Source organism: Aythya fuligula, chromosome 1 (genome assembly GCF_009819795.1).
Source record: "Aythya fuligula isolate bAytFul2 chromosome 1, bAytFul2.pri, whole genome shotgun sequence".
In the NCBI taxonomy this organism is placed as follows: Eukaryota; Metazoa; Chordata; class Aves; order Anseriformes; family Anatidae; genus Aythya; species Aythya fuligula.
Window position 1 is genome coordinate 87861779 of NC_045559.1, and position 24817 is coordinate 87886595.

At 40.8% G+C, this 24817-nt stretch overlaps 1 protein-coding gene across 1 annotated transcript in view; it reads left to right on the forward strand.

Moving 5' to 3' along the window:
• ZBTB20 (zinc finger and BTB domain containing 20) overlaps positions 1 to 15117 on the forward strand; it is a 32720-nt gene extending 17603 nt beyond the window's left edge. Inside the window, exons 3-4 of the mRNA XM_032208225.1 lie at positions 8811 to 10418; positions 14648 to 15117. Coding sequence (XP_032064116.1) covers positions 8831 to 10418; positions 14648 to 15066 — 2007 coding nt within the window. The 5' untranslated portion in view covers positions 8811 to 8830 and the 3' untranslated portion in view covers positions 15067 to 15117. The remainder of the gene's footprint in view (positions 1 to 8810; positions 10419 to 14647) is intronic.
• The last annotated feature ends 9700 nt before the right edge of the window (positions 15118 to 24817 follow it).

A 24817-nucleotide genomic window follows, 5' to 3' on the forward strand; every position in this document is an offset into this window, starting at 1 on the left:
AACAGGTGGAAGTCTTCTTAATTAATAGAGTAAGCTTTTAATTGGGACCATAAAGTAGCAAAATACATCATCATGGTTACTTCCATTTTTCTAAAAGTTTATTCTTTTTTCCAAGAAGCATCCCCCTAACCTTTGTTTAAATGGAGAGTGTTATCACAGTAACTTCATGGGCATTTTTGGCCCATCTTAACTCTTACCTGGCTGGTAACTCTTTCGCTGCAAATCCTCAGCATGCCACATGAGTAACAGTACCTGGCACCATAGAGGAAAACTAGCAATAGATGCACGCACCTAGGTTTTTAAAGAGCCCAGCTGCCTTAAACTTACAGCCAATTAAAACAGTTGGGCCATGCTGGGGCTTGGCATAATCGTGCATGAGCTCTCTGGGAACAAGCGAACACAGTTGAAACAGTTTTCATTTAGAATATTAAAACGTGCCATAACGAGGAAGAGATGAGCACAGCCTGGTTTCTCTTCCTAGGAAATGGTGCCATCATGTGGCCACACGGCCTTCTCTGCTTCCTATTACAAGAGGGCAGTTGCAGTTTTCTCACTTTTGGGTTTCAGTGGAGTTTGGTGATCCCGACTTTTGCTAATGTAAATTGATTACAGCTGGCTGGGGCACAAGAATTAACACCCATATAATGACCTTGCCATCCTGGTGAAATACCCTGTAATGCAGCTACGATGACAGCTTTGGTGGTTCTTCTGTTAACATAGTGTATGCTTGGAGGTGTAGTAGACCCCTGTTGGAAAAGCAGCCTCCATCCATATAAGCTGTATCTGCACTACATGGATATATTGGCATGGCCGTAACAATGAAGGGTCTGCAAAAGAAAGTTGAGAGAGGAGCAGAGAATTGAGTAAAACAGAGTGCATGCCAGTATTCACAAGGGAGGTGTGTTGGACTGTACCTCAAATATGTGCCTGAGAATAAAAGTGGCTTTTGAAAGCACTCTTTTCTCTGAAGTATCTCTGGACTTCCCAAAATAGCAAGAATACAAACTAGCAGGAAAAATAAGTAACCTGTCAAAAGATTGAATATTTCTTTAACATAAAAATAGGTGAATGTCCTATAACACTTCTAAGCCCTTGGTCACCAGAATACTATGACTTGAAGCTAGTTTTTACCTGGTGTTTTGCAGTTTTAAGTAGGATGTTCACCACAGACAAGTTGTAAAGAAAACGAAGCACTAGAGTAGTGTGAGAAGAAAGCTTTATTTTGGTAATCCTGGAGGTCTGAAGAACAATTGGTAAAGATTAACGAAGATTGGCAGTCCTTTGGCAGAGATAGGTGCGGGATGCTACCCCTCTTTTACATGTGAAGCACACTGAGGCACAGACATTGCTGCCCTGCAGGTCCTGCAGTAAATGGGATTACTGCTGATGGACTCCGCCTGCAGACTTCCAGGCAAAGCACGGGGAGGTGATTCACTGCCAAGCACGGAGACCGAAATAGAGGCTTTTACACTTAACGTTTGGGATTTATGTCCACTGGGTATAGAAGCAATTTTATGTACTGGACACCTATGGTTTTGTCTCCAGTTTTATGTAAAATAGGTATCTCATCATTAGGTAGGTGCTAAAAAGGGATTGGGCAATTAGCTAAATAAATCGTCCACAGGAAACTTGCTGCACATGGCTTAGTCTGCAGAAAAAGCCTGTCTTCTGAGCAAAGTTTAAACAAACTCCTTCTTACTAGCCATCTACTCGATATGTTAGCTTCTCAGAGAATAAGGTTGTGCTTGCGTGTGCATGCATTTCTGTCTTTCAAATAAACGTAGTTATTAGACTATGAAATTTAGAGAAGTTTGACAGCTTTCAGAACACAGTGATTTTTTCTTCCATAGAGTATATTACTGACACATTAATAGATGTTGTGCTGGTAAAAATACAGTACTTCCTGTTAAATGTAGACTGCTACATATTTTGATTCTAACAACAATCTGGTAGGGTTAGGGCAATTCGTGTAGTGTCATCTGGTGTTTGTTTTGGATAGATATTATAGAAGGAGATACTGATTTTCAAGATGTTCAAGCAGATGATTGGGTGAAAATTCCAGCAAACCTTTAAAGCAACAGAAAGCAGGGGCTGCTCCTGGTCAGATCTCCTGCTGAGGATACAAATGTTCTTCCTGTGTTCCTGAAACTCTGCACAAGCTTTTCCCCTGAAGGTCCCTTTTCAGAATGAGGCCAAATATTCAGGAGAATCAGTCTGAAAAGGATTGGCTACATCGGCCCCTCTGGCATCATTGAAATACATATACTAAGAAGTCAGCCACTGCCATTTTTTTCAGGATTTGAAATTCAAGCCACTTCCTTAAGTGGAAAAAGTGTTCTTCCAATAAATTTGGTCCCAAAGAGTTGGAACCTGATGCAGGACTAATTTTGTCTATGGAAACACTAGATACATATTTTTACTCTATTAATGTCGTTTTATTTTAGGGTAACTAATTTGAGAAGAACAGAACATAAAAACTTCATCACTAGGGATAAATCAGGTCATTGGAACCGAAGAAAGCACCCATGGTTATGATTGCTAAGGCTGGGACGCTGATACATGGAAATGAGAAAACTTCCTATGGAAATTGTGGGTTTTTCATATGTTGTGATGGACAGGCTGTATTTCCCCTGAACTGGCATGTTTATGCAGGAGTTGAGATTTCTTCATCCTAAATCAAGGATTCTTCAGAGACATGCCTTCCTTAAGGAAAATCTGTAGCGTTTAATTTTGATAACAGAACTTTATTTGCTTGGTTTTATTTATTCTTTAAGGTATTTAAAGTGTATGTATATGAGATGTCTCAGGCAACTGTTCATTCACATCACTCAGCTAAAGTATTCTACCTACTTTAGTACTTTATCTACTGCATTTTAAAAGAAAGAAGAACAAGCTAGATAGAATATGAAAGAAGATAAGAATGAGAAGAGAACATACATGTAAGTCCAGTGAGTGTGATTGAGAGAACTGAGTTTGGATTTTCTAGAAAAAATAGGCTTAAAAGAGAAACGTGAGGCACCTTCCAGTATGTAAGAGACTACTATGAAAAGGGAAATAGTCAATAGTTCTCTGTGTCTGCTGGAGGAAAGGATGATTAATTGGTTTCAAAGTTGAATACTATGAAAACTTTCTCGCTTTAAAGATAGTATGCAGTCTGTCGGGGGAGAGAGTGGAAATCCCCCACATCGGTGGTTTTTGCAAACATTAGGTGAGTTGCTGAAGAAGTAGTGTAAGTAAATTGTTTCCACCACAAGGAAGAGGAATAGACTAGATGACTGTGTGAAGAACTTAGTGCATCCTTTTGATTCAACTAGGAGGCTGTAATCCTCCAACATTTGATTTGGAGACCAAGGATTAGAGGAAGGAGTAGATGATGATGCTGTCTCCAGCAGCAGGTTACTTCAGTTTGTGGTGCTTCCAGAAGCTAATGACTGAATTACAGATGCACATATTCTATAGGAGATACAATGCCTCCAGCTTTTCTTCTGTCTCCCAGACTGTGTATTCTCAATGCAAGGCCTGAGAAGCTCGTCAGGAACGAGACAAAGTAAGCAGCAATTTCAAAATAGTTGTAGTTCTTCTCACTGATACTTTAGTTATAGTTCTTCTCACTGATACTTAGACAAGATTCGTTGCCTAACAATTTTCTGAATGCTTTTAAAGAAAAATTGAGTCCAAAACTCAATCTATATATGTTTCTACAACCCCACCAACTCTTTCATTTGGTGGGCAACTATTCATTTTACCCTCTAAGGATGAAAGTAAGACAGAGCCTTTGGGATTCACTCTGCTATTTATTCCTGTGAAAGACTACGCAGTAACAAGAGCCTGGATTCCAGCGTCAGAGTTAGTTTGCTTCAGGTAAAGGCCATGCACTGAGCTACTGCTGAGTTACAATAGCTTTGGTGGTTTCCTCATCACTGTTTCTAGAAATGGTCATTCATTACTGTGCAATGAGCTTTGCGATACTGTGATTTTAAAGGACACTAGAGAAAATCAAATTCTGTGATATCGTTCGGTTATGAGCTTTAAAGCAGCAAGCGTTGGCTTTGCAGAAAGGGACATCTAGTGGCTGTACAAAAAAAAAAATCCCTTATTAAATACATTTTAAAATGTACAACATAGTCATTTGTGTATTACCTGCAGTATTCCATACATCTTTGTAGCTCTGCTACACCATGTGTTCGCTGGGATCATTCTCTCTGTTTCTGGCAAACAAACAAAAAAAAATCACTTTTATGAGCCATACCTTTCTAGCTTTATGTAGGTCTATGTGCTGTAGCTTTGGCGAATAGAAATCTGCCTTCAGGCAGTCCTTGATATATCTCAGGGGTGCACTTCCACGTTTTCTATAGCATCTTCCAGCATTCCACTGCCTGCTGTTTCCTTCTGCCATTGCCTTCCCCTTTGGTACTGTACTTGGAGAGGTTGTCACTGTTATTCTCATGGTAAAATCTGCCTTCCTTTGAATACCCTTAGTATAAAAGTCAGCAGGAGGGGTGGATGAGATTCAGGGAAACACTAATCTAAGCACTCAGTCATGTATTACACAACAAAAGTTTTTCCCTTTCCCATCCATGTTGTGCTCCTTCTTACTAGTTGAGGATGGATTCCATGCATGTTTCTGTGAATAGCCTGACAGTTTAATCGCTGCATTTGCATATGGGGAAACGGAGCTTTTTTCAAAGTTGCACAGTAAAATGTTTCACCTTTATGCCGTGCCAGCTTCAAATTGCGTCCCAGGAGGATTGCAAATGTGCAGTTTTTTCTTTTCTTTTTTTTTTTTTTTATTCTTACTTTTTTTTTTTTTTTTATTTTTTTTTTTTTTTTATACTGGCCAAATGCCTATTCATTGCCCATCTGGGTAAGAATGGCCTTTGCATTTTCAAACCCATTCTTTCCTATATGGTTTGTGAATGTCCCACCAATCAGAACTTGCTTCACAGAAAGGGGACAAAACCATTTTACAGGAGTTTCTCAGAATGAGTCCATTGGGTTCTCTACGTCGTGTTTACTGGACAAAAAAAAAAAAAAGGGAAGGGGGGTAGGAGGACACTTAACAAAGACCCCTGGAATTTCACAGAAAATCTCCCACTGTCTCAAGTTTAAAAGAGTGGCAGGTCTGAGACGAGCCTGAGACAGCAATCTTTTTCCTGAGCCAGGCATTCAGTGCGGCGAGTAGGTGAGTGTGTGCATGTGTGTGTGTGCAACTTGTGCAGAACTGACAGCCACTGGGGCTTGTCCAAGGCTCTAGTATTCTCTGTCAGAATGCCACATTTACTTTAGAGTTAAGCCTGCGTTGGTAAGTCCACCCCTTTATGGGTCCCCCTTTATGGGACTATTTGCTTACAGCAGTGTACAGTAAGGAGCAAGAGCAAAACTTGGATCTGGACACAGTTCCCTACAGAGAGGAAGAATTCATGGGATAGTGAATTTTGCTACAGACCGATCTCTAGAAGTTGTTATACTGAATTACTGCTTTTTTATGCTGCTGTGGTTTGTAGCATCCCTGACACTACTGCAAGTGATTTGCTTGCCTGTACTTTGAGTAGGTTTGGTTTTCAGTGTTAAGAGTCAAGGGAGGTGGCCTGGAAAAAACATCCTCAAAATCTGCATTAGTTGTTTTACCATTTCTTATGTGTCTCTTCCACCTACTGCTCGTGTTTTGTTGTTAAGGACTGAATCTCAGTTGCTAATCAGTTGAAGAGGTGATTGAAGTTCCAATTTCACTTGAAGCAGTAAAAAAATAAGAAGAGGATCTTTAAGGGAAAGCACTGTTATACTAGGAGCAACCTAAAGGTGCTCCTTGCCTTACATGAAGTGACTCAAGTGACTTTTATTTTAGTCCCTACACCTCAAGGAATTTAGCATCCTAGATCAGTTCCTATAGGAGAGCTGTTCACACCAGTCTCTCATGAACATGCACAGACCTCTTCACCTTGATCAACTCTGGCTGTTTTCATCAGTAGCTAATGATCAAATGTATTGTGGTTACACAACTCTCACTCCTTCCAGCCGGGACCTGAGGAGGGATGCTGAAACTTAGAGGTGAACCTTGTCCTTCCTCCTTTCTGTACATGATCTGTGGCCAGGTTGCGAAATTTACTTTCCCAGACTTTGGATGCAAATCATTCTGAAAAGGAGCTGGGTCTGAGGATGCATTTTTCAGAGCCTGGGCAACAAAGTTATTGTTGTCTGCCAAGATGCATATGAACAAAGTCAGGATTCCTTGCACCAACTCAAGTCAAGAGACCTGTCTGTAGCATGTTCAACCTTGTGCATGTACAAGGCGTGATTTTTGGTTTAGACTGCTTTTTGTATTAGACTGATGCTCTGCTTATTATGAAATACCTAGTTTGACAAAACCAAATGTAAACTATATGTCATTCCCTTTTCAAGGGAACATCTTAAAGACCTATTTGCATGAAATGGGAGCAATAGTGCAGACCAAGTAGTGATCAATACTTACTGATAGAAAGATTTCCAGTATACTGATACGCCAGCACTCAAAGGCAGATGCAGATAAATGGGGAGCTATGCAATCAGTTGCCATTGCCTACTGTAAGTCTTGAAAAGAAGTTTTTATCATTAATCTTCCACCTTTCTGTGTACTCACAAACACAAAACTTTTGCCAAGCTCTTGTCCTTTCAAATTGAGGATTCCTATTTTTTTAAATACGTTTTGAATCCTTGTGTGCTCTGACTTGCTGGGAAAGAAAAAAAAAATGGATCTACCCTGGAAGCCTCTGGAGAATGATTCTGGCTGGAAGGAGGAGGAAATAGATCTCTTCTGTACATTATTTTTCTTTGTAATAGTAATCACAGTGCTCGTGAAGGAAAGGCTCCTAATTGCTGAGATGTTTTTCCAGTTCTGTGATCAGTCTCATCAGAGGAAAAAGCTCAGGTTTCCCAACAAAGCTTATGAACAAGACAGATGTAATTCACAGCGTCCACGATACTGTTAGTGGTTTCCTCCTTGTTACTGCTATCTGAGCATCTCCCTAGTGCTCTGACCTCACATGGAAATTAGTACCTTTCTGATACTGGCTAGTTCACGTCTGTTAGCATCTGATTTCTTCACTCAGCTTGGCCCCAACAGGATTTCCAGTTCCTGACCTTTATGCTTCCCTTTTAGTATCATCAGCTTCATGGAATTGAAATGACCGCCTGTGTCCAAGGTGGTTTCTGTTTGAAGCACCAAAATAAAAGGTGCTTGAGTGCAGGAGTGGATAAATGAGAAGGAAAAAGCAGAGGAGGGAGCACTCCATATTTTCTTGCAAATTGCAGTGCACATTGTTTTACTGCCTGAGTTTGAGACGTGAAGCACCCTTTAGGCTGGACCAGAGGGACATTTTGGGGTTAAAAAACATGTATATGAAACCATTTTCAGTCTCATTTATTTGCTCTCTATATTTCTGTTAAAACAGACAGTGACAATAAGCTAGTTTAATTTATTCATGCTTCTCTACCAAATTTCATTTTCAAATTCTCACACACTAACAACCAGTTGTGTAAAAGGAGTTGTAACCTAGGTAGGAATATTCAAGACAAAATGCCCATAATAGTAGGGGTGATTTTTCATTACTTTCCTAAGTGTAGTTTTCTGGGAGCCAAGGTGATGGATGTACTATGAATGCTAAGAGAGATAATTTATTAATAGTGTTTCATTTGTTTACCACTCAAAGGGCAGTTGGTTATTCACAGTTAAAAGATGAAAATGTAGTTTCTGCCATGAAAAGCTAAACAGATGAAAAATGAGTAAAGAACAGAATAGGTAGGGGAAAAAGAAAAAAAAAAAAAAAAAAAAAGAAACATTACAACCAAAGACAGCAAGATAGAGATAGGGAAAAGTGGATTGAGAGATTAAGAAGCTACTTGTGAAAGTTAATTTTGAAGGATATGTTGGCTCTGTACCCATTAGTTAGGTGCTTTTCTAAACTGTTCTCTGTTTATATCATTCAGCCAACCTAAGACAAAGTCTTCCTTAGAGTAAATGTCTGTAATTTTCCAGTTTCTGTCAAGTAAATAACAGCAGGAGAACATTTGTTTTTATATGATGACATTCTGGTGCCAGTCAGAACTTGGGATATGCTAAAAATGAAGGGGACAGCTCATGTTAACTTTTTGCTTTGGGTTCTTATAGAGGACTGTTTGTCACTATTGGGTAGCAAATGTTCTAAACCACAGCCCCAGACAAAACTGTGCGTGGGATTTTAGGAACATTTACAGTCTAAATCTTGAACCAGATTTGGATTTTTGCAAAGTGACTGCCAACTTTTTGTACAAATAGCTGTAGCATAAAACCCAGGATCCAAATCCCTTAAAATGACGATCTAGATAGAAACCACATTTTCACGTTGACCCTTTGCATTAACAACTTGGAGTAAAGGGTCGTTAAAGTAAGAATCTGATCGTTTTTGGAGTAGGTCCACATCCAAACAGCCTAAAATCCAGCTCGGTGTTTGCAGTTGGCTGGCTCTAGGCTTTTTAAAGCCATATAATCTGATAGGAAGTCCAAGGCCCAGGAATGTGGTTGAAACTTAGGCCAGCTACACCTGTTTTTATCTGCTTTTGTCCAAAAAATTCAGAACATGAGCAAAAAAAATTGCAGAAGTTTACTTCTATCCTTACAAAGGCAATGTCTTCTTATTGGTGCCTTTGTTTGTGATTTTTACAGTATAATCTGTTTTTTTTTTTACCCAGTGGGCAGTCACCTTTGCCAATGTCCTGGCTATGTTTCTGCAGAGGACAAGACCCAATCTGTTCTTTTCTTTTCTTTTTTTTTTTTTTTGTCACCTGCTTTGCTACAGGTAACATCAGTTGCAAGGGGATGACAGAGCGCATTCATAGCATCAACCTTCACAACTTCAGCAATTCTGTGCTCGAGACCCTCAACGAGCAGCGCAACCGTGGCCACTTCTGTGACGTGACGGTCCGCATCCACGGGAGCATGCTACGCGCCCACCGCTGCGTGCTGGCGGCTGGCAGCCCCTTCTTCCAGGACAAGCTGCTGCTGGGCTACAGCGACATCGAGATCCCCTCGGTGGTGTCAGTCCAGTCCGTGCAAAAGCTCATTGACTTCATGTACAGTGGGGTGCTGCGGGTCTCGCAATCAGAGGCCCTCCAAATCCTCACAGCTGCCAGCATCCTGCAGATCAAGACTGTGATTGATGAGTGCACAAGGATTGTCTCACAAAATGTGGGAGAGGTCTACCCGGTGATTCAGGATTCTGGCCAGGAGACACCCAGGGGAACACCCGAATCAGGCACTTCGGGGCAGAGCACCGACACAGAGTCTGGCTACCTGCAGAGCCACTCGCAGCACAGTGTGGACAGGATCTACTCGGCCCTCTATGCCTGTTCCATGCAAAATGGCAGTGGGGAGCGCTCCTTTTACAGTGGGGCTGTGGTCAGCCACCACGAAACAGCCCTGGGGCTCCCCAGGGACCATCACATGGAAGACCCCAGCTGGATTACCCGGATCCACGAACGGTCGCAACAGATGGAGCGGTACCTCTCCACCACTCCAGAGACCACACACTGCCGCAAGCAACCACGCCCTGTCCGAATTCAAACCCTGATGGGCAACATCCATATTAAGCAGGAGATGGAGGATGACTATGACTACTACGGCCAACAGAGGGTGCAGATCCTTGAGCGCAACGAGTCTGAGGAATGCACTGAGGACACTGACCAAGCAGAAGGCACTGAGAGTGAGCCCAAAGGGGAGAGTTTTGACTCGGGAGTCAGTTCCTCCATTGGCACTGAGCCCGATTCCGTGGAGCAGCAATTTATGGCTGGTCTGGGCCGGGATGGGCAGCAAGAACCTTCTCAAGCAGATCAAAACGACGTCCCTGCTGATGGCGCTCAGCCTCAGCAGCAGCAGCAGCAAGTAGATGCCAACTCTTCCTCACCAGAGAGAAGCAATGACGTTGAAATGGACAGCAAAGTGCTCACAGTCAATAACAGCACCGAAAAGGGGGCTTTGCAGCCTTCTGTCAACACAACTGTTGCCCAACCATTGCCAACCACACAGATCTACTTACGCCAGACAGAAACCCTCACCAGCAATCTGAGGATGCCACTGACTCTGACCAGCAACACTCAGGTCATTGGCACAGCTGGCAACACCTACCTGCCTGCCCTTTTCACCACACAGTCTGCTGGCAGCGGCCCTAAGCCTTTTCTCTTCAGCCTGCCCCAGCCCATAGCTGGCCAACAGACACAGTTTGTGACAGTGTCCCAGCCTGGCCTGTCAACCTTTACTGCTCAGCTGCCAGCCCCTCAGCCCTTGGCCCCATCTGCGGGCCACAGCACAGCTGGTGGGCAAGGCGAAAAAAAGCCTTACGAGTGCACTCTCTGTAACAAGACTTTCACCGCCAAACAGAACTACGTCAAGCACATGTTTGTACACACAGGTAAGAGTACGTCCCTTTGGCTTACACGCGAAGCCAGGGAAGGTCCTTTACAAACAAGGACTTCAGTTCTGTTTCCCAACCTGCCAGCCCCCAAGCAGGAGGGAGAGGCTGCCCAGAGAGCTGGTCTCACCGAACACTGTCTAAGCTGACTGCATTGAAGTTGAGCCCCTGTGGACACACACAGGTCCCATAGAGGGGCCTAACTGTGTATGGTGCAGAAACAAGCGCTTTTTGCTTGGAATGAAATGTGTCCTGCTTCCATACAAGGAAATGGTAAGCATTTGTTGTCCCCAAGCTCATTCCTGGTGGAGTTGCAGCAGTAGGTCCAAGGCCTGGGTGTTACACACACTCTGCCACATATTTTCTAAATTTCACATATTTCTATAAAGAAGTAAATTTGGAGTTTTTTTTTCAGGAAGTTTTTCTGTACTTCACTGAAGCTCATTGCTATAATTCCCTGTCTGTTGGTAAGCCAGATGTTTTGCTGTCTGTGGTTACAGAAACATAGGAGTTGATGAGAGAAAAATTTAAAATAATGAAAGTAACACAACAACAGCACCCTTTTTGTCTAAAAAATGTAACTTTTTTTAGTATATCGTCTTTTGAGACAAAATAGGTAACCATGTTTGCTACTAATCCAAAACTGCCTTTTCTAGCTTTGTTGAATTATGAGACTTAAAAACATGGAGATATGTATATATATATATATATATATAAAATGAAGACGCTGTTCTGGGTTCAAGACAAAATTTTGCTTGCTTTAGCCCTCAGCTCATTTTGACTTTGGAGAGAAATTTTAGTTTAGAGAAAGTGTAAATATTTCTCTCACCAAGCAGTCATTTTGTTAACATCAGGTCTTAAAATACATGCTGGGTTTATGATATATGGAGTAGAACCTAGAGAAATTGCCTAAGGTATGGGAGGAATGTAAATCATGCCTCCCTACTGTATCAAATAAATTTAACTTCCATGTGTGTATGTAAATTTTTAACTACTATTTATGTATAATTATCATTTAAATTTAAAAATCCTTTAGAAATCTAAGGCACACTTGTACATTCACGTATACATATAATATACAGAAAGGTTCACTCCTCAGGACTGGTACAAAATGCATGATTGCAAGGATCAAGAATTCTGAATCCCAAGACTACCCCTTTGTCTATGTCTTCCATCCTTCTGCTGTGGATGAGTAGCTAAAATACCGTGTAGATGGTGTTGCATTTTTCAGAGAAATATCCCATTAAAAACACAGTAAAATATATCTGCCTGCATCCTTGTTCTAAAAGCTAGAAAGGTTTTTGTCACAAATAATTTCACTGAGATTAGGTGTTTTACTTCCCCCACCCTCAACTGCATACTACATTTGGTATTTAAAGTCGGATAAAAGGAACCAAAAAGAAAGACCTAGCTGCTATGGATAGTCAACCAAGGAAATTGATAGACATTTCCAATCATGAATTCATATTTAGTTTGTGTGTGTCTAAGAAAGCCAAAAATAATGAACTTCCAGTGGCAAGGAAAGAATAGTGTAGATAAATGATTTCCAAGTTCATTTAGGAACTAACTGGTTTCTGGAATATCTGGGAAAAGAATAGCACCTTGACCAACAGGGGGCAGGGCTTCAAAAAAGTCCTTCTGAAAATAACCTTTGTAGGTACAGTCTTGAAGAAAGCATGCCACTCTTACCTTGTCCATTGCTGGACGGGGACACTCAAAAAACTGAGTGCAGACAGCTGTGCCCACTGTCAGGATGACTTTGCTCAGCCATGTTAAAAGTAGCCAGGTGAAGTGGCTCTGGAAGGGATCCAAGGAAAAAGGGGAAAGATTTGGGAGATGCACAATTTGAATTAGTCTTGCTGTCAGGAGGGCTCCATGGAAGAGTCTAATCAGAAAACATAAGTCAACAAGCTAAAGTTCACCCAATCTCTATATGTTTTTATGCTTCCAAGAATGATACTCTGATGCAGCTTTATATGCAATGAAAGCACTGCAGTGTAGACACAAACCTACCTCCCTTTCTCCTTTCATATAGATGCAAACAGGCTGGAGACTGATGTTTTGCCATGTTCCATGCAGGCTGTCTTTAATGTAGCCCACAGTGGTGTTCTCAGACGTGCACTGTTGTGGAAACGCAGAGCTAGAATGTATGCAGTCACCATGCACCTTATAAGACATCATTGCCTCCTCCTATGTATCACGCTGTGGTCAATATTCAGTAACTGTCCCATATTACTGGCTAAAACCAACCAAATAGGAAATAACCAAAAGGAAGAACATGCACATCTAATTCACCGAACACCTGGCTTCAAGATGAAGAATCATGGACTAAAAAATCTGCAGTTGGAAAAGGCAACACAGTGATCGCTAAGGAAGCATATAAATCCACATTCAAAGAAGAAAACCTTACAAGTTTTGAGATTCTTAGGACAGAAGAAGTCCCAGAAAGGTTTAGAAGATAAAATTAGAAAAAGCCAGAACACAGCATATCTTAGAAATATGTGCAGGAAAAAATTAGGGTGTTTTTATAGCATAGTCTTAACAGGGTCTAGAGCAAAGGAGACCAACTTCTTAAAAACTCTGGGAGATATCTTGCCTGAGGCAAAAATGAGTGTTGCAAATGTAATCAGTCTCTTGTAAATTAATCTGACATGATTATAGCTGACACACCATCATTTTCCAGATAGCACATGTCAAGTATATTGGCCTGTCTAAACTCACCACTCTATGCTCAGCAAAGGCAGGAAAGTAAGGACTTAATGGGTTTTGACCAAGTGTCTTTGACCAAGTTGGGACAAACTCATCATTGGTGCAAGGAAGTGCAGCATGTGGATCCATCCACAGATGTTGCCATCATATGTGCAAACTGTGAGATAAAAAGAAAGACTTAGAGGTGATAAAAATAAAATTCTGTCCTTCCCATCCAATCCATATTAATGATCTCCATTTAAAATTGAGTATAAGTAGCATATTTTAATCTCACTATGCAAAGACTAAATGACACATCACTACAGGCATGTGATCGTCTCTGCAAATTGACTCTTCAGGATATAAAAGTCCTGAGCAGATTGTAAAAAGGAGGAAGCAGGATGTGAAAGAAGAGGACGTCTGCTAGATAGGAGATGGCAGAATGACCAAAGGAAATAGTTTTCCACTTGGTGAAACAAGAGGATCGTTTTAATTGTTTCACGGAGACTCTCCTCTCACCCTAGCAGGTTTGAGGATGATGAACTACCATGTATCATGAAAATGTTGCTTGATGCTATGGAGCCTAAGGCTGTGGCATTGTCTCCCAGAAGAACTCTGAGCACACAGAGGAATTACAAGTAGTCTGGACAAATCAGTTATATGTGCTCAGCTAAATACTTTTTTAATGCTGCCTGATTGTATTTTGTCCAGATATGATCGGAGTTCACATCTCTGGCTTACCTGGTTAGGAATTTTATTTATCTGGTGGTCAGGTCATTTAAGTTTCATCTCTGTTACCATGGATGTTCATGTGTTAGGCTGCCCTTTCCGTTGTGCTGGCTGGGCAATCCTGTATCTTGAGGTACCCTTTTCAGTTACTCTTGTCCATAATTCAGCTAAGAGAATTGACCAAAAATGAGGCAGCAAATGTAAACCTATCGTGAAGAATTGGATTCCCCCGGCAATCTCTAGCACTTCTGAGAAATTTGAAGCAATTTACCAAAAATGAGTGTGTTACAAGTCAGTGGTCTGGTAGATCATGTTTTTATTGCATACGGGTAGGGAGACAGAAGCACTGAAAGGTAAAATAACTTGAACAAGATCTTGCTAGAAAGGAGTAAGAGGACAAGACAGGAACACAGCGTTCCTCCTCCCTGCCTGGGGCAGCAGAGGCTGTGCTATTGAAGCTGGGAGTAGAAGATGCCAGCACCTTTTAACTCCTGTTTTTGTCAGTGCCTGCTCCATGAGCTTGAGCAAATCACCTCAGCTTTTCACTGTGTGTGAGCTGGGAATACCTGCAGCCTCCACAGTAAAGCACTGTGAAACCTCTGGTCAGACTAAGTTTTGGGTTCCAAAACAGTTTTTAACAGAACGACACCTTCTTAGCCAAAGCATCTCTCCAAAGACTCACCGTTAGTTTATTGCAAAGAGTCATACAGAGCTGGTTTAATTCTGTTATCTTTTTTTTTTTTTTCTTTTTTGTCTGTTTTTCTTTCTCTCTCTCTCCCTCTCTCTCTCTCTCTGTCTTTGGCAACGGGCAGGTGAGAAACCCCACCAATGCAGCATCTGTTGGCGCTCCTTCTCTTTAAAGGATTACTTAATCAAACACATGGTGACGCACACTGGCGTGAGGGCGTACCAGTGCAGTATCTGCAACAAGCGCTTCACCCAGAAGAGCTCCCTTAACGTGCACATGCGCCTCCACCGCGGGGAGAAGTCCTACGAGTGCTACATCTGCAAGAAGAAGTTCTCCCACAAGACCCTGCTGGAGAGGCATGTGGCTCTGCACAGTGCCACCAACGGCACGCCTGGAGCCACCGGCACCGGCGCCAGGGCCGTCCCTGCTGGGGTGGTGGCCTGCACGGAGGGGACCACGTACGTCTGCTCTGTCTGTCCAGCTAAGTTTGACCAAATCGAGCATTTCAACGACCACATGAGGATGCATGTGTCAGACGGATAAGTAGAATCTCTCTCTCTCTTTGTTATGAACAAAAAAAAAATAGAAACAACAAAAAAAAGCTATGGCACTAGAATTTAAGAAATGATTTTTGTTTCATTTTTACCTTTATTTTCCTCCTTTTTTTTGGGTTCGTTTCGTTTTGTTGTTTTTGTACTACATGAAGAACTGTTTTTTGCCTGCTGGTACATTACATTTCCGGAGGCTGGGTGAATAATAATTTTCCCAACCTCCCTCGGATGGTGGCCTTAAGGCCAGGTAGTGCTTCATGAGCTCCACTGGTTGGATCTCTAGCTACTGGCCTCTAAATACAACCCTTCTTTACTACAAAAACAAAAACAAAAAAAAAAAAAAAAAAAAACACAAACAAAAAAAAAAAAAAACCATAAAAAATCAAAAAACAGACAGAAAAAATAAAAACAAAAAAAAAAATAACAATTTCTTTTTTCTCACTTGTGAAGAGCACTACAAAAGAAAAAGAAAAGAAACAAAACAAAATATATTACAAAATCTACAAGGCCTACTGTCGTTATAAGTACACCGCTCGCAGTGTTTCAATGGACATAATTCACAATGCTGACCGCTTTTGGACTTCACAGTATCCAGTTAGAACTGTGGAATATTTTGCTTCTGGTTGAGCAGCAACCAGAGGAAACAAGGCCCTGCTGGTTTCCACCACGTGTCTGCTTTCTCACACACACATGCATCCACAAACACACGAAAGGGCTGAGGGGAGTGCAAGGCAGTGTGGCTTGGATAGTGTGGAGTCCCTGCAGGATGAGGAAAAAAGAATCAGAGGTTCCTCACCTGGATTCTGCTCCATCCCACGCTCTCTGGCTCACCCTCCCCGCTGCTTTTCCCATACCACCACCACCTTACAGCAGAAACCAAGAAGATTCAGACAACGAGCAACGGTGGCTTTTTGTAATTTATTCAGTGTCTTCGCTGAGCCCAGGGCCTCAGCACAATCAAGAGGGACTTTCACAGAAGGCAAAGAGAAACACAGAGGAAAATCAAAGATATCAGAGGTTGCAACCTATGGATCTAGGTACAAGAGAAGGGTTAGTTCCCACAATCTTTGCAAAAAAAAAAAAAATGCATCAGGATTTATTCTTGTGGAAGAAAGAGGAATAGAGGGCGGGTGGGGAGGGGAATAATTAAAAAAAAAGAGTTCTTGGGACTTTTTTAATTCAAAATTTTATAGAGGGGCAAAAGTGACGTTTACCAGATAGAATGCTGATTTTTTTAATATATTTACAACAGTATTTGTGTAAAAAAAGAAACAAAAAAAGTGAGATTGTTAAAAGTAATTTTTCTTTGTTTTCTTTTTTGTTTTGCGTACACTGCCACTAATATCTTCTCTTTTATTATATATATGAATATATATATAAATATATATTTTATTTTAAATTGAGACTGTTAAGGTTAGCTAACCTGCTTCCAGATAGAGGGGGGGAGGGGAGATGATCTTGATTTTTATTTTAAAAAAGAGGAAGGATGTTTCTTAATTTTCTTTTCAAGTATTATTTTTTTCACTCTCTCTCTCTTTTCTAATGGAATCAAGAATTACCTGGGTCGATGAGGGGCTCTGTGAAGTCATCTGTGGGATTATCTACTAGAGTTTGTGCATCCTGCAGTATGGGTTGAACTGCTACTTTGTTTTTTGAGTTACGTGGTTCTCTTTTGGCTCTTACCAAGGTTCTGTTGTTTCTGGTTTTGATTCCATCTCAGAATTTATTTCTGCCGAAGGGAGGTTCCTTTTGAGAAAGATAGCTTCTTGCAACGTTCCCTTGTTTTTGAGGCTGATAGAGTTTGTAGTCTTTTTCTTTTCTTTCTTCGTTTTTGAAAATGTAATGAAAGCCTTGGAAGTGTGTAATAACTAGGATTTCCCTTCTTTTTGGTCACTGGACAAGAAGTAATCTGCTGTATTGTTCTCTCATCCCTGCCTTGCTCGCTAGAGAGCTTCCATATTTGTGTGGGAATCTGATCCTGCCCCTGGTAATTTGTGCTGATGCCAAAATAACTTAAAAGGTTACCATTGCAAATAATCTTCCCTTCTTCATTTGCAAAAACGTCTAACTGAAGGGCCACATCCCGCATTCTCTGCATATGCAAAGCTATGCAAGGAATGTAGGATCAGTGTGACAGATTGATTCCTGATCTGCATATACATGTTGGTGTTCTGTATTTTGTTTTATTGTGTTTGGGCTGGTGTTCTCCCTAGTTGTCTTCTGTGTATCTGTGTGAGAATTTTTCCCCCAAAGCCAACTCCCAAAGTACATGGGTCCTTAGTTCAGTTGGATCAGTGTTTGACACTGTCTTTGTCTTGCTTGAAATCCATAGCTAGGATTTGCACCAGCTGCACTCTGGACTTTATTTTTTAGGCAGAGAAGAAGCACCTAACAAAAATATGCAAAAAGAAAAAAAAAAAAAAAAAAAAAAAAAAAGAGGCTAGTTTAGCTTTTACTCGTGTCTATATTTAAATTAAGCTTTCTTAAGTTTACAGAACTTTGCTTGTGAACACTGAGCATTTCACATGAGACATTCTTTGATGCTGGACAACCTTCTAAATATTGACTCGATAGGTCTGCACATAAAAGATTGTGTGTTCTTTCCACCTGCAGCTTCTGTATCGGATGTCTGTGATTCAGCACAGGTAACCTCGTTGCTACCTTCTAGGCCCGTTCCATTGCTGATTTACTATGGGCAAAAAAAATCCCGACAGATACTTCACTCTCAAAATCTTTCTGTAACCTGCAAGGTATTGTTCAGCAGATCCTAAATGTCCAAGGCCCGATTCTCACTTGCACTAGACAACGTAAAGAGACTTTGAGGCAAGTGCCAGAATGAATTAGCCTTTTGTGTGGTCATGTCTTTTTTTGTCGCCAGTTTCTTCAGGTAGTTCAAGGATTTTCACAAAGAATCTACATTAGTTTGGCTGGGCTACAGGAGGAGCACAAGCTAGTTAAAAAATATTGTTTTTATAACTGCACTGGTAAAATAAATGTTGACATGTGAACCAAGAAGTGAAAAGACTAAGCCTAAGACACAGAGAGGGAGAACTGGTATCTGCTGTGCGAAGAAACACTAAATCTGTACAGAAAATACAGATTCTAGAGACAGGGATGGGGAGGCGAGTGGGGAATGTGAAGCTATACAAAAGGATTGGAAGATGCTTCTCTGGGGAAAAGGAGTTTTTTTTCTGAGATCTTTAGTGTTGAAAAGTTTGGTGTTCTCCCATATGAGGAATTAATGAATTTCACCCAGCTTAAAAATTTGTAGCTGTTCATTTGCCATCTGAGGTCTGGGGAAAAGCTGTTTAATTTGTCATTGTTAAATTTGGTCAACCACGGTCAAAATGTAGCATATTCTGGAATATGGTTCTGATACCAGAAGAGATTTCAGTACACAGGAAATAAGAATCAGGGTTTACATCCACCAAAATCCAAATACTAGTGTTTAAGTGAATTAAAAATCAGTTTTGAATGAATGAAAGGTGCCAATTAAAAAGTAAACTCCTTAAAGTAAAGCTAAGGCATATAAATTGTGTTCTAAATCTCTTGGACAGTTTAGGTCAAGGTCTTCACAAATACCTGCCTGAAATACAACCTGATTTTATCAAACTTCCAGGCTCAAAAATTAGTGACTAAGTTTTGTAAAACGTGGAGCAACTTGCAGCTTGCTTGTAAATGTAGCTGAAAGTGCTCATCTGATCACTTCCATATTTAAGTGCCCTTCTATGAACTTAGGAACTCACACCCCTTTATCTTTTGAAACATTAACTTCTCTTTAATAAGGCTTCCTCCTGTCTGTAGAAATATATATTTCCTATGTGGAAACACCTACAGTAGCTGAATGTTACAGGTATTTTCAAGCTTCATGCATTGCTATTATATTCCTTACTAGAAAGAATACCTGTAGGACACTGGTAGTCCCAATGATCTACAAACTGCTGTCGACAGTTTTTGAGTGCATCCATCTCAGTATGCTTGAAAGGTTTCCTTCAAAATACCAGGTAAAATGAGGTAGATGAGAAAGAGTTGACAGTACCACACATCCCTCTGCTGGAGCATGCAATATCCTGCATTCCTTGAGCCCGATTCTCCCTTCCCCTAAAGCTCTCTTTATATTGCTTTGGCAATGGAAAAGGGCATTAAGTGGGGCACAGATTCAAGCATACAAATCAAAGCCTCTCTACAAGGCAAAAGTGCAATTAGGAAGCCTTAGGTTAAATGAGAGGTAAGTGCCTTCTCTTACTGCTGCTGAGGCTGGTGAAGTCAATAGAAAATGTAGGAATGGCCAGAGCAGACCCGCCCTGTGGTCCACCTCACCCAGTGTTCGGTCTCTGACTCTGTGGCAAGGTACAGATGATTGGGAGGAAGATTAAAGACCCGTGTTGGATAATTACAAAGTAGTAAGCCTAAGAGAGAAGATTTATTATAATCCCTATGAGATATGTATCTGCTTATAACCTGAAGACATAATAATTGATGGCCTTAACTTTTTATCCCATATAAAAATTATATATTGTGGCAGATAATTCTCATTATCCTACAGAGATCTAGCTTATTAATTGCTAGGTGGCCCCAATGCTATCCTATGGAAGTGAGTTCCTCAATTTAATTACAGCCTTGTAGAAATGATTCATTTTCTGGTTAAATTTGTTGCTGTTCATTGAAGCACCCTTGTTCTTGTATTACATGGAAGTATAAATCAGAGGACCAAAATTTGTCTTCTCTTGTCCATTCCCGTGCAGTCTGCCTCTCTTTGGGAAATGTGAATCCACAAGGAATGCAGGACCACAAGGTCAGTGTCTGCTGGTCAGGAAGGAGAGAACGGCAAGCAAGTGTGTGTGTGTGTGTGTGTGTCGTGTGTATGTGCACGAATGAGGTTCTCCTACAAGACATTTTCCAGAGGCACAGAAAGTACAACTTGTACATAATGAGAAAGTAGCAGGAGAGTACACTAGTCTTCAGAAACTGTAATATGAGCATTTTGAGGCAGTCACTCCTCTCATAAAACACGTAGCATTAGTCTCTCGTAAGGGAAATAGAGCTGTTCTGTAGGAGCTGCTCTGGGGACACTTTCTCAACAACTGTCTTGCTCCCATTAGGCCCATGTCTGGCCCATGCTGTCAGATACTTTCAAAATCAGCCCAAATTCACAGTAAGCTAACAGGGAAAAGTATAATTTAATTCACTCTCTAAAAGAATAAGGTTTCCCTTTGCTCTAAGATCAGAGGCCAAGTGATACCCATTTTTCTTCTTCTGATTTCTTTTTCATCCAAAGAAGAGTTGAGATAACCCACATACTATCAGCCTCCACAACTCTTACTCACCCCAAACTGACTGATTTCAGTGAGACTTGAGCTACTCGATTAATTCTGCGTCATTAACATGGTGGAGGAACAAATCTAGTGTTATACTAGCGTGTCTTGGCTTTCTTAGTAAAGAAAACAAATCCCATAGGGATCATCCCTCTTGCAAAACATACTCTTTGCGGGAGCATTGAATCCAGTCCAAAAACAGAAGCACCCAAACCATTTCAGACATAACCAGACCTCCAGTATGCTTATGACTGTGACCTTTTAGACAGTTTTATGTGAAGCTAATCTTACAGCTCTCAGTGCTCAAGATGACTTGCTACTCAAAAAGAAGTATAATATCAATTTCATACCTGGTGACTGTTCTGTCAAGGAAAACTAGATCTTGGTAATCCAGCCCTGTCAACTCAGTATCCAGCTCCTCTGAGCTATTGAATTAAACCTGACAGAAATGAATCAGCAGGTAGCCTAACTGAAACAGCGTCTCGTCTGCCTAAAGCTAAATAGCTACTTTTCACATTCCCAGATTTGTTGGTACACTGGCTGTGAAAATTCCTGAAGGAGGTGTAACGTGATGAGAACTCGGCTCTGAGAGGTTTTGAGCCTCCTCAGATCCCAAGAGGCTTGTCACTCTGTAGGATTTAGCCCCTAAGTGATCACAACTCTGCTGCAAAAAGACTTAGGAGAGAATCTACAACTAATATGTTAAATCTGGAGTCCCAAGTTTATAAATGGAATGAAAACCCTTCCCAGTATTTGAGTGTCCCCCTGACAAAAAAAAAAACAAAATCAGGTGGGAAGGCCTTGCAGAGGGGTAGAGACCAAATGTCTATGACATGTCCAATAAGACAGTTAAGTATCATAAGGTGGCCTGATGCTCAATTTGTGTCCATCAGTGGCTTGCTCTGGCCATGCAAAGTCAGTTATACTGCAGTTAACCTTCTTGTTTGTCCTGCCAGAAGTAGTACGTAAGGTCTCAGTTAACTTCCTTTAGAGTGATCCAGTTCATCTCAGCAGGAGCAAAGGAGTCCCCGTATTTAGACAGATGGCTAAGGTGGGAAATTTGGAGAAAAATTAAGATGAAATAGTTTGAAGAATATGCATATACTCCAGACAAAGCAAAAAGTTGTGTTATGTTTTTCCTTAGTGCAGAACAGACAAATAGGATCCACAAGTGTGACACTGACAGAGAGATGATCTATCACAAAACAGAAATGCTTTGCTCTCATAGACCTATTGTAAAATGCAAAGGAGAATCTGTTTCATTTTTCTGAGAAAAAAATGTAAATAAGAAAAAATGTGTTAAGTAATAGTATATATCCACCTAATTATTCCCAATGCTGATAACTAAGCGACTAGATCAGTGCTTCTAGGAACAGAGAAAATGTTATGCATTCAATGTTTCTGTTTCTGATCCTCCTTCAGTACAGAGCAGGAGTAACTTAGATGAAAATATTGGAGTTACACAAGTTACACAAGTGCAAAATTTGTGGTGAACAAAAGAATTATTTCCCTGTGTATGTCTGCGAATACCTGGACATGCAGCCACTCTGAGTTAAAGTTTATCATTACTAGGATACTGTTCGATAATTTTGGTTTAAAATTTATATTTTCAGTGGGAAAAAAAATACAATGTTAAATATAGACAGATTTTTTCCATGATTTATTTAGGAATGGTGCATGTTTCTTTTTGCACTTAAGCCTCAGAAGCTGTACTTGATCCCCAGGCATTACAAGAGTCCAGGTGTAGGAGAATCAGAGTTGACTCATCTACTGTAAATAAGGTAAAAGAGTAAAGTTGACCTGTAATATGCTTTAAGTCACTCTTCATGTTGCAATTGGTAATTCCAATGAAGATTTTCCTAGGTTTGTTATAAAATACAGGGAATCAAATAATCCTAACCAGAATTCTAAAAAAGTCACGTCAGGAGAAGAATTAGTCATGTTTTTTTAAATGCCTGTTTCCCCTAGAATTATCTATAAAAACTTCTAAAATAATAACAAGAGACTGACTCAAGATACACAGAATTCTGCTAGTGTTACATGAATCTTCTGATAGTATCTCATGGTCACAGTTTCCACTGCTTGAATTAAGTCTACTTCTCTAACAGATTTCCTTTCCTTGCAGTCAGTGAACTGAGATTTTGTGCACAAGTACAAATGCCCAAGGAAAAATCTTAATGTTTCCCCCAGGAATATTTAGCATAACAAACGCTTGACTGTCAGTAGCTCTTGTGACCTCTGCAGCAAGTAAGTTGAAATAGGGAAAGAAGAAAAAAAAAAAAAAAAAAAAAAAAAAAGGAGTGTAACTGAGGTAAGCAGGCCAGGTAGGTCTTCCAAACACTCTGTTAACTTGGACTTTAACCTCTCCAATTTACACATTTGTCCCTAACTATTTTTTAAAAAGCAAAAAACAGTGAAATATGTCTTTTGGAAATGAATACAATTCAGCCTGAGATAAAATTTCTGCCTTAAAATGCATGCATCTGAGCAGCATGGAGTATACTTACATTTTGTATCCGTAGCAAAGTTTCGTCTAAAACATTCCCTTCATTCAAAATGCATTATATTGTGTTTTCCTGTTTGAAAGGGTAGGGGAGGAGTAAAGAATTATTAGCGACACATAGGGGTCTCTTTACATTGCTTCTCAGCTGTTTCTTACCTTCTGTTACAGCTGCAGGTTTGGTCCTCTTCCAAAGTGATCTCCTTTATATTGGTTGGTTGGTTGGCATTAGCTCCCTGTAAAATACTGAAGGATAAATCCTGTTTCTAAACCAAATTAATATTATGAGGGTAAGGCTGTGTGATTTGACTAGTGACTCCAGCCTCACCCATGTCAGTGAAATAAATCCACATGAGAGAAACCCAGTGAAAAGCTGTTTTCCATTGACAAAACCCATTCTTAATTTCTATCAGTGAAATCTGTAGTGGCACTTTTGGGATTGTGTGCACATCACTGGAAATAAATGTAGGCACTTCAATCATTTTCCTATGATTTACTTTACGAAAACTAAAGAAGCAGCAATATCCCATCATGTGTGAGAACTGTCCATTGCAGCCCATACATGTATTCATGTTTCCACTCTTCATTGCAGATTTAAATCCTCCTTGTGAAGTTTCACACCCAGTTGTGCAACCACACCGCAAGCATCTCTAGTAAATAATCTGTCAGGTTGGGCTCAGGTAGCCCTATAAGGTCCCCACTGGGACTCACCATGCTGGAAAAACTGGTACCAAGGTAGCAACGCATTTACTGCTTTAGGTGTTTTCCTGGCAGAACTGCACGCTTCTTGCATTTGACTTGGTGATTTTTGCCACGTTCAGCAGTCACACAACAGTTGAGGAAAGTGCAGAGCTTGGTTAGATACTCACTGTTATACGCAGCTGTCCGAGTCTGCAATGTCCTGTTCCTACAAAACAGACAGGTATGTTTCTGAGGTCTATACATATAACTAGGCACCTATTTCATTTCACTCCTTTTTGCCACCTGGATATTACCACGTTCTTTTTTTGGCACTTATAAAGTCCCTTAAAAAATACCCCCAATAGATTCTGTTTGACTAGAGAGGAGCATCACATTCAGGAAGGAGGACTACAGTCACAAAAGTGCCCTGAAATACATCACAGCTTTTCTCTTCTCACTCACCCATGAAGTCTTTTTTTCGGTTCTCATTTGTCACACAGTCTGATGGTATCTATGGGATCTTCAAATGAAACTAAATTGTATGGCCTCTGTGTGTGTGTGTACATGCCAACAGATGTGAGTATGCATGTGTGTGTGTGCGTGTGTAGCTAGCTAGCTAGCTAGCTCTGGCTTTACAGATTCCTAATTGGGTATGGATCAGAGAAGGGTTTAAATAAAACAAGGGTTACGACATGAACTGTGGAGCATTGGCAGGAACCTGTAGCACGCTACTTTAATAGTATGCGTGTACACATATATTCACCAAACACACCTGGTTGGCCAAATGCCCTTAACTGAACATTTGCCCAAACAAAGCGTTTGCCCTCATTGAAAACTTGACTCCCAGACCTGGTCCAGTGTGTTTTTATGAGTGCCTCTCAGAGCACTGCAGGGTCTTGCAGCCACAACATACATAAAACAGTGCTGCTCAGCAGGCTTCACCAGCAGAAGGGACAGCCAGGGGACTGGCAGCTTTCGAGCTATACTCTTGAGTTCAGTCACTCATTTCCACTGAATTTCATCATGTTCACCTGACAGGGGAATCAAATGCAAACAATGTAATCCCGCTTGCCTCTTTGCTCCCCTCAAAAAGGACAGTAAAAAATTACCAAGTCATTAAACAGTTAGCAACGCAGTGTATTGATAAGTACAGGCTCTAAAATAATCTCTTGTATCCAGAGCCCCATCAAACAGCTCTTTCCCCACCTCATGTACTCTGCAATATGTTGGCTATGAATATCTTTACA